The sequence below is a fragment of the Myotis brandtii genome, unplaced genomic scaffold, assembly GCF_000412655.1.
Source record: "Myotis brandtii unplaced genomic scaffold, ASM41265v1 scaffold19, whole genome shotgun sequence".
Lineage (NCBI taxonomy): Eukaryota > Metazoa > Chordata > Mammalia > Chiroptera > Vespertilionidae > Myotis > Myotis brandtii.
The window spans coordinates 1,068,499-1,078,602 of NW_005357075.1; the positions used below are offsets into that span (position 1 = coordinate 1,068,499).

Genomic DNA, 10,104 nt, shown 5'->3' on the forward strand with positions numbered 1-10,104 from the left:
CAGCCTTGTCCCAAAGTGGTTCTGGTGATTATATTTCTCCAATGGCTGCAGACAGCCTTAGAGAATGCAGGAGGTACTTTGGATCATGCCCCTTTCTGCCCATCCTCTGGGTAAGTCAGCAGGACTGGCAGCCTCCACAGCAAAGGGCACAGAGAGCACCAGCCCAGCCAGTGGTAGCAGAGCAGGGGACGGCACGGAGATGGGCGTGGCAGAATGGGCCTGGGGCTGCCTCCTGTGCCTCTGCTGTCCACCCTCCAGCATCCCTTCCCCTCCCCAGGCTCCCAGGGAGAAACCCATTCCTGCAAACCACCAGGGACCATCCGGTAAAACAGGCATCTTTACAAAGGGGCCCAGGAAGAGCAGGACCCCCAGCTTCATCAGCTGGTAGGGCAAGGGGTGAAGGGAGGAGAAATCCTATCTAATAAAAGAGCAATATGCAAATTAACCATCACTCCACGACAAAGATGGCTGTGCCCATATGGCCGGGGTGGGACACTGGTGGCGTCACCCCGGCAATGCGAGCCCAGCATCTGCACCCCGGCCACACTGAGGGAGGGGAGGGGCCCCGACTGCACAAAGGGAGGGAAGGGAAGGGGCCTTGGGCCATAGGCCAGGGGTGAGGGACGCTGGCGTCATTGCAGGCCGGGCTGAGGGACCCCCCCACTGTGCAGGAATTTTGTGCACCGGGCCTCTAGTATGTGAATAAAGCCTTTGCTCCCAGCAGTAGGGAGAAGTCAGGGAGGAGAGGACAGGAAGGAGGGGCAGCTCCTTTATTTTGTCCCCGTATATATATTTATTGAGCTCACATGTCAGGAACTTTGCACCATGAATACCTCTAGCCTGTGACCCTCCCATCTCCTAGATACTAATCTCCACGGCCCAGCCTGCCTAACCCCTGCTGCTCAATGGTGACGGATGCAACGTCCGCCTCAGAGATTGGTGCAGAGGCTGCCCAGCAGGGGGAAGTGAGAGTATCTAGCAAAAGCCTGGGAAGGTAAGACAGGCCCCAGCCTCCGGCCTCACCCAGTGAGGGGGAAGGGGCCCATCACCCACCATGCCAACTTGTTATTGGCATGGCCCTGGCGCGAAGGTGCCTGCAGAGTCCGGAGGTGTGCTCAGGCCTGGGAGGTGAGGGCTTTAGGGGCTGAATATCGCTGGCGGGCATGCTTCTCGCAGTACAGCTCATCCCCCACCCAAAAGTGCCCACGCATCTTCAGGTTCAGCCCGCAGTCCGCGCAGGTGTAGCAGCCAGGGTGGCGGTACCTCCCCTCCTGGATGCGCACGGCCTGGTTCCTGAGGGAGGAGGGTCGGAAAGCCATTCGTTAGCCTGGGGGGTGGAAAACCGGAGCCGGGCGTGATGCTCCCCAGAGCCCAGAGGCAGGACCTGGGAAGATCCCCAAATCTGACTCTTGACCCCCCATGCCTGCCCTCAGGAATCTCACTTCAACAGCCCCCAGCCCCAGAACCCTAATAATAATAATAATAATAATAATAATAATAATATCATTTCTCCCCCACAAAAAGCAGGTAAACTCCATCCTGTATCTCCTGGGTTGTTAATGGAGCAGTGGTTCTCAATGTGTGGTCCCAGGTGCCAGGACCACAGCATCGCATCGTCTGGGGACAAGCTGGCAAGGCAGCTCTGGGGCAGGGCCCTGCTGAAGAGGAAACTGAGGTGCAGGCCCAACAGTGTTGCCACAAGCCCAGGGCCCTGGGCTGCTCTTTGACATGGGACACAGTCCTGTCAGTGCAGCAGCGTGGCTCTCCCATTCTGCAGATGGAACACTGAGGCCCAGGGAGCGGAAGGGATTCGCCCAGAGTGAGTCACCTGCCCCTCCACACTGTGCACGGAACAACTTTTTCCAGGGGAGCCTTTTAGCAATTTTCCAGAGAACGTGGCTGCACTGCGATGCCACCCACTGAGAACAATGAACCTGCCTCTGGAAACTTCATCCTGTTCCAACGGAGGTACAGGAGGGGTGAGAGCAAGGTTTCCCAGGAGGAGGCTCCTCGTCTAGAGGCAGATCTCCAGAGACTGGGAGATCATGGAGATAAACCAAACGCAGTAGCACGTCTTCCTCCACCTCCACTGGGAGGGGGAGAGAAATCACGGAGGAGGGGGAACTGCAGGACAAAGCCAGCCGGGCCTCCTGCGAAGGCTGACAGTGACCCACAGAATGTCTGACGGCTCCACGTGTCACTGTGCCCTCCAGGGCCCCTGACGGGTTGTTCTGTGCAGCCCCCTCTGGGAAGCACCCTGTGCCCTGCCCCCACCCTGCCTCCCAGGCGGCCAGACTCACGCAATGCTGGTGCTGCACTTCTCACACGTGTGGAGCTTGGGCGGGGTGGCCGGGGCCCTGGGGGTGGGCGAGGAGGACTGGGGGCTCAGGGAGCTGGGCAGGAAGGCAGGTGTGCCACCTGGGAGGAGTGAGGGCAGACAGACACATCAGAGCTGGCCCACCGCAGCGGCAGGCTGTGTTTACGCGCACTCCGCCTGCTCCAACACGCCGCCAGGACTCACACTTACAGGCGGGCCTCTGGGGTGGCACCAGGCGTGAGCGTGGGGAGTGGAGGAAGGAAGCGATCCGGCAAGATCCCTGGCTGAGGCTGGGCAAGTGCAGGAAGCACGGGAGGCTGCCTGCCCAAGCCAAGGAGCAAGCTGGGAGTGCCTGCGCGGTGCCTGACCCAGCAGGCGAGCAGACGGCTCCCATCGTGCAGCCCAGTCGTGATGATGTTAATGGGCAGTAATAATGGGTGGTAACCTTTGTACAGTTTTCAAAGGGCTCTTATGTGCATTATTGCCTCTGAGCTTTGGACTGCGCTCAGGTGAAGCACAGATATTACGAGGGAGTGACGGTCCCCACTTGCAGCTGATGCCACGGAGACTCCAGTGTGATGTCACCACCCATCTGCCTCTCCCTCCAGGGGCCCGCCAAGGCCTCAGGGTCACACTGGACAAAACTGGCTCCACCCCAACTTCTGCCTCTGTGCACACCCCTAGGAACCAGACATCAGAGTTGGAAACAGCCACCAGGTTTTAGTGATCCTGCCACTCACATACTTCTCCTGCCCGGCCCATCCTCGCGCTCCCTGATGCCACTGCCCAGGCCAGGCCTCCCCATCTCTCCCCTGAAGAAGGACAGTGGTCCCTCCACAGCAACGCCTGCAGCAGCCTCCGGTTCCTGGGAGCCGGGCGGACCTGGCAGCCCCAATAAACAGAGCTCCTCATGGACAGACATGGGCCCTGACCACCTTTCCTCTCCACACTCTGCACAGGGCCGGTCCACGTGGGGCACAGGAAACCTTCGGCAGGAGCCCGGATCGCCTGAACTGCTGCCTTCGGCATCGCAGGTGCTGCCTGCATTAATTATCTAACTGGCCCTCCTGGGGTAGGCCACTCCGAAGCCTGGCACTCGAGGCCTCACAGCCAGGGCCACCTCCCTGCTGCCAGGCCGCTGTCCTCTGCTCCCACAGCCAAGAGCTCTCGGCTGCCGGCCTCCACATTCCGCAGCCCACCTGCCACCGTCTGAAGGCTGCTTGGTAAAGACTTCATCTTTCTTCAAGGACCACATCAAATCCCTCTTCCTCCATGAAGCCCTCCCTGGAGACCCCACCACCCCCCTCGGTTGTTCCCTTGGCAGTTTCCTGATCCCAGCTGGACCTCTGAGGGCACCCTGGCAACCCCCGACTGCAAGCTCCTTCAATGCAGGACCTGTGGTCTCAGTGCCCCTGGGTGCCTGCCCCCTGGTGAGCACTTAGGAATCACTAGGCCAATAAGCTGTCCACCCAGGGCCCAGGGGTGTCCTGGGGAACCTACTTCCCCTCCAGAACCACCGCCACCACCCCGGGCCTCACCTCTCTCCTCGGCCTCCAGGGCTTCCTGCAAGAGTTTGAAGGAGCTGGACTGCCGGGGGGCCACCCGCCCCTCACGATTCTCCTGCAGCATCTTGAAGACCTCTGAGTCCTCTCGCAGGAGGTGGCTTCCCCTCTCCGAATCCATACTGTGGGGATGGGAGGCAGCCAGGAGTGAGGTCCGGTCCGGGTGTCAGGACGAGCTGCCTGGACTTAGAGAGGCAGGGACCCCTCCATCCCTCTCTAGGAAGCCAGTCCCTCCTAGTCCTCCGAGATCCCACCCTCCCTCCAAGGCTCGCTGGTACCTGAGTCTGGGGCTGGAGGGCCGGGGGCCCGGGGAAGGCGGCAGCACCCGCACTGCCGAGTCGCCAGCGAGGCCGAGGCCAGCCTGTGGGAAGGAGAGGCACCAGGGGAGGAGTCAGCGCTGGAGCCTTCGGCCAGCACACCCAGCGGGCCGCCAAGGCCGGCTATTCCCAGGCCCAACACCAGAGGGCCCCCCTCCCTGTCCCCCTCCATGGAAACCCGACCAGGTCACCCTCGACTGTTCGCCCCGAGGGGAGGGAGGCAGCACCCAGCTATGGAGGTGTGAGGGCTCTGCAAGGGACTGGGCGGGAGGGGCAGGATAAAGATAGGGGGTGACAACCAGCTAAATTCAGACAAAAAGCAAATTCCTCTGTTATCTCGGGCCATGTGTTTGGAAAGATGTTGCATGTTGGGGCCTGTCTGCTCTGACAGAACAAACGAAGAAGCCAGCCCTCTGCCCTGAGGAAAAGGCAACATAAAGGGGAAGAGGGAAGAGGCCAAGCCCCCTCTGGGAGTCGGGGCTGGAGCTGCACAAAGGACCTCTCACCCACCGCGCTGGTTCCCTTCTAGGAGGGCCAGGGTCTGGGCCCACCAGCCTCTTCAGGCCGCCCTGGGAGGTCTGGTCCTGCCCCAGGCAGCCTTGGGGAGCCAGGGTGGTCCTGGGCCCACAGCACAGCAACAGTGCCCTCTCCCTCCCCCGTGTGCACCATCTATCTCGGGCTCTTACACCTGCTCTCCACGTGGGCATCTCCCTTCCACCTCCGTTGTTCCGCTCCCGCTCCGCCCCGTCCCCATGGAAAGGAGAGCCTGAGGCCCCAGGCAGCCATGCTAGGGCAGTTTCCTGGAAAGCCAAATCCCCTCCGTTTTAAAATTCAAAGTCAGGAATGAATTATGGGGTTGAGTGAAAAACCTGCATGAGTTCCTAAGCTAAAGGGGAAACATCAGAGTCTTGAGAAGACAGCCCCAGACCCTCTCCCTGCCTCTCCCACCAGCCCGCATTCCTCTGCTCGCAGCCTCTGCGGGCAAGCCTTCCACAGTGAGGAGACTCAGCTCAGAAGGGCAGCAGCTGGGATCGGAGGCAGGGCTGGGAGCCCACAGCCCAGAACCTGGTGCCCAGCTGGTGCCAGGTGGTCGACAGAGGACGGTGAGAAAATGTCCTCAGGAATGACGTCCAGCACCAGCTAGTGACTCAAGAATGATGTCCCATCTCGCTGTCCCAGACAGGCTGGCATATGCCCTACGGGGGGGGCGGGGGGGAACACTGGGCAGTGGGAGGGAGGGCTGAAATCCAGCCCCGGTTCCTTCAAAAGCCAAGCCCTCGTGCCAGCCAGAGGGAGAGGTGCTGTTCTCACTTCACATCTGCTCACCAAGGCTTCTGCCTCCCGGAAGGGCAACCCCCCCGTTTCCAGACGGGCACCTAAGGGCTGGTGGCGTCCTGCGCTTGGCCCAGCGGGGCCTCGGCCTGCTCAGGAGCCAGCAGCCAAGACGCAGCCACAGCAGACAGTCACCTCCACCCCTCCTCCCTCCAGACCAGCACACCTGGTGGAGAGGCACCCAACTCCCTCACTCAGAGCCACCCGCCTCCCTCTTCCCCCTTCCTCTGTCAGCTCAGGAAGGACACCTGTCTCCACAGAGGCAACCTTTCCCCTCCAATAGAACACCTGCTCATCTGCCACCAGGAGCCACGTGTGGCCAACACCTCCCAAAATGTGTTCTGGGTAACACAGGAGATAAATAGTAATAAGTGAGTGGCAGGGCAGGAGGGCGGCCATCAGCTTAGGAAATTGAATGTGCTTCTCTCTCCTAGGACTCTAGTGCTTTAAGGTGCTAAGGTGCACAGTGACACCACGAGGGAGCTAAGGGACTCTGTGACTCCCACACCACCTGATTTGTTTCACTTGTCGACCAGAATGCAAACTTAGTTGGGTTAGGAATTTCTGTTTTTCCGCCACTGCTTCCCCAGAGCCCAGAACCGTGCCTGACACACTGCAGCTGCTCGCTAAGTATTTGCTGAAGGAATGACAGGGGCCTCAGGTCAGAGAGAGAGGAAGGGGGCTCATCCAAGGTTACACAGTGGATGTGGGACTAGCCGTCCTGCCACCTCTCCCTGCCACCCTGCCCAGGGCTCCTCCCTACATGACTGGGGCCACTGGGGAGGTCTTCAGATCTTCCCATGCATCGGACCCCCAAGGGCTCCTTAAAACAGATTGGTGCCCCACCCCCTGCCTGTGTCTGACTCAGTAGGTCTAGGCTGGAGCCTGAGGATTTTCACTTCTAACAAGTTCCAAGGTGCTGCCGCTGGTTTGACAGCCACTCCTTGTACCACCCAAATGCCCCCTTTGCCAGGGTTGGGGGCACCACAGGAAGGAGGCCAGGATGGACCCGCCCTCTCCAGCCATGGCCTAGGACAGTGGTTGGCAAACTGCGGCTCGGCAAACCACAGCTCGCGAGCCACATGTCGCTCTTTGGTCCCTTGAGTGTGGCTCTTCCACAAAATACCACGTGCGGGTGCGCACGTACAGTGCGATTGAAACTTCGTGGCCCATGCACAGAAGTCAGTATTTTGTGGAAGAGCCACGCTCAAGGGACCAAAGAGCCGCATGTGGCTCGCGAGCCTCGGTTTGCCGACCACGGGCCTAGGATAAGCTTGTTCCACTGCTCATCCGCTTCTAACCTAAACCCCTACCGGGTCCGACCTCCCGACCCTCCAGCAAAACCCCTGACAAAGCCTTCTGAGGCCACCCCAGTCCACACTCATCTCCCGCTCCAAGAAGGCCTCCTGCTTTTCTAATTAAGACCATACTGTTTAGTGCTTAATTGTTCCAAAGTTGTTTCGCATGTTTGTCTTATCTCCACAGCTACATTTAAAACTGTTTGAAGGGGATCTCATGGAACACATCGTTATGCCCATAGGCCCGGCGGGCCACTGGGCAGGCCCACAGCCAGTCGCCAGGGACCCCGATGCAGCCCCCAGAGGACCCCCTTCCTTCTCCAGAGCCCCCAGTCTCTAGTACCCTCCCCTCGCCACCCCCAAGGCTCTGCTTTCTGGAATGCAGATCAACCGGAGTTCGGATTCCAGCAGCTGGGCCTCATCCCCTTCACCCCAAAGGCTGGACATGCCCCCCCAACTCTGCCCCCGGCAGCTGTGGCCCAGAGCAGTTGGCCGCCTCACTCCCTCACCTCTGCACCCGGCCCTTAGAGATGAGAAACACCACCAAGGGGGGTTGGGCTGTCACTAGTGGACAGTGGGACCTGGGGTGGGGGGCCCCCCAGGAAGGAAGGCAGGGTGGGGCAGACAGACAATGGGCCAAGTGCAACTTCAGGCAGAACCACAGTCCCACTGGTGGTTCCCTGGGCTGAGCCCGAGGAAAAAGAAGGGGATGGGGTGGTGGAGGGGGGCAGGCATGGGGCTGGAATGGGGAGGAATGTGTGCAAGGGATGCAGCCAGAGCCAAAGGGAACCATCCCAACAACAGCAGCAAAACTATGTCAGTCGCAGCCCAAGAGAAACACTCAAGAAGGGAGGAAGCCGGCAGGAGGCAGGGGGGCGGCAGCCAGTGGGAGTGAGGTGGTGGGAGGCCACCTGGGCCAGTGGGGCAGGCCCGGAGCAGCCAATGTGACCCACCAGCAGATAGGATGACCTCCTGGCTCGAGAGAGGGGAGTGTCTGCTGCCAGGAGACAGAGGCCCGCTGCCCAGGTGGGATCAGCCACCTGCAGCCCCATAGGCACCACTGACAACCAGTGGGCCTGGGAGGCTCTCCCCGCCCCCCAGGACCCTCACCTGGCGGCGTCCGGGGTGGCCTCCATAGGACAGGCGGTCAGCAGCAGTGAGTCCTGGGTTGTGTGCCAGGCTCTGGGAACTGAATGGGGGAAATGCACAGTGTGTGTGCCAAGCCCTCCCCGCTCCAGACTGCCCCAGGGAAACAGAGGGTGCCCCCGTGTCCCCTGAACACAGCTATTGAGACCGAGAGGCCTGGCCTGGGCTTGGCAGCGGGGATGCCCACCCCCTGCACTCACCTTCGGCTCATCACCGCCTCTCCAGCAAGGGCATGCGGGCTGGTGGGGGCCTGGGTGGAGAAGGGGCTGCATGGCTGGGGGCTGAGGGAGGCTGGGCTGGAACAGGAGGACCGGAGGGAGGACTGGCTGTCAGTGTGTGTCCTTACTGAGCCCTGTGGAGACAGGACCCTGAAGAGTGGTCTGCCCACCCCCGGGGCCCTGTCCCTCAGGCCTCCCCTCACTTCCGGTGCTGGGGCTCCAGGCTAAAGGCACCAGCCTACCTGGAAACGTGTGGCCAGCACCTCCATGGTGCTTTCCCCATTGGTCTGCCCAGGAGAGGTGGCCCGGGACCTGAGGAGAGGACAGAGAAGGGGTGTCACAGGGGTCCTGGACCCTGCTTAGCTGGAAGGGGCTGGGGATTTCAGCTGCCCCCGCATCACATTCTCAAGAGGAGTAAAATGTCCAAAGCGTTCAGACAGTGGTTTGTCAACTTACAACTTGGCCAAATTCAAAATCAATAACTACTGTCGTCAGCCACCGTTATTTCTTAAAGGACAGTTTAGCACCAAAAAGTAGAAAGGAATAATTTCAGCAAAAACTTCCATAAATTCCATTTTATTTAAAAAACTCCTCATACTACCAGTATGCCCCCCCTTTTTTTTTTCATTTTATCCCAACTTTGTCTCTGATCAGCATCAGTTTGACAGATCAATTTTCGGGGAGACTGCTGATTTCATAAAATAACCCTACATCTTTGCCCAGCGAGAACCTGACACCCAGAGAGGAAGAGCTGCCCAAAGTCCTAAAGCCCAATAAGTGGCTGGGCCAGCTGCCCACTGTCCCCAACCAGAGGCCTGTCCCTCACAGCTCGGCCACTGTGGATGCCTTTGAGAGAGTCAGTCCTGGTCCCTTCCACAGCTCCTCCTCCATAAAACAAGGGTGGAGCTGTCCCCCTTCCCGCCAGGCAGGCAGCTGCAGGACCTGGAGACCAGCTCCCCGGCCAATCACCAAGGCAGCCAGCCAGAGGGCTCCCCCTTCTGCCCCCCCAGGACTGTCCTCCAAAGCTCTTTCCTATAGAGCCAGCTGGAGCCTTAGAGACGCCATTGAGGGCTGAGAGCTGGCCGAGGGAAAGCGCCTGCCAGGACCCATCCCCACTGCACCATTCCTGATGAGGCCACTTCTAGAGAAGAGAGGTCAGCAGGAACCTCAGTCACCACACACCACGGCAGCCGCAGCCTCAGCCTCTCGGGCAGGGGGTGGGGGGTAAGCTGTGAAGTCAGAGTGAGGGGAGCTTGGGTTGAGGCTCTAGCCCAGAGCACTGCTTCCTGCCACAGGGCTCTGAGTGCCTAAAAGGTCATGGGGGGTGGGGAGGGGGGTGTTCAGGGAGGATTAAGAGGGGGCTGGGCAAAAAAAAAAAAAAAAAAAAAAAAAACAGGGAACCTTGACCTGCCCAACATGGATCTGGAGGCCTGGGGGTACTCAGCCAGGCTCACCTCCCTGAGGAAGTGATGGTGTCAGCAGCTCCCTGCCCCTCCCCCGCCCCACTCTGCAGCCTCTTGTAGATTTTGGTCCCCTTCCCAGATGCCATGAGGTACTCCCCATCCTCCTCCTCTAGGTCCCACTCCTGCAACACTCCTGGGCCAGAGGAGCAAGAAGGAGTCACTGAAGGGGCTGGGGCTGCCCAGGGCATTGTGGGAGCCAGTTTCTACAGCCTGTGGGTGGGAGGACCAGGAGAGGGCATAGAGTCAGGGCCCAGGGAGAGCCTAGCAGGGCAGAGAGGAAGAACCTGACTCAGATTCAAGGCCCTCCCAAAGGGCTCTCCTGGCTGGGAGAATCTCCCAGGATTCCTTTCCTGTGACTCACCAAGATGCCCCACCCTGGGGAACCACCTGTCCCCTCCCCCGCCCCCATCCAGGGCTCCAGGCTGCAAACCCCACTAGCCAGAAATCAGGT

At 60.0% G+C, this 10,104-nt stretch overlaps 1 protein-coding gene across 2 annotated transcripts in view; it reads right to left on the reverse strand.

The window, feature by feature from the left end:
• Window positions 1-769: 769 nt before the first annotated feature.
• PDLIM2 (PDZ and LIM domain 2 (mystique)) overlaps window positions 770-10,104 on the reverse strand; it is a 10,912-nt gene continuing 1,577 nt past the window's right edge. The window contains exons 3-9 of one of the 2 annotated variants that reach the window (XM_005864595.2): window positions 8,433-8,502; window positions 8,173-8,324; window positions 7,937-8,015; window positions 4,158-4,240; window positions 3,856-4,001; window positions 2,301-2,418; window positions 770-1,293 (exon numbers count right to left, since the gene is read on the reverse strand). In XM_005864595.2, the coding sequence (XP_005864657.1) occupies window positions 1,116-1,293; window positions 2,301-2,418; window positions 3,856-4,001; window positions 4,158-4,240; window positions 7,937-8,015; window positions 8,173-8,324; window positions 8,433-8,502 (826 nt within the window). In that variant the 3' untranslated portion in view covers window positions 770-1,115. The remainder of the gene's footprint in view (window positions 1,294-2,300; window positions 2,419-3,855; window positions 4,002-4,157; window positions 4,241-7,936; window positions 8,016-8,172; window positions 8,325-8,432; window positions 8,503-10,104) is intronic. The other variant, XM_005864594.2, reaches the window with a different exon arrangement.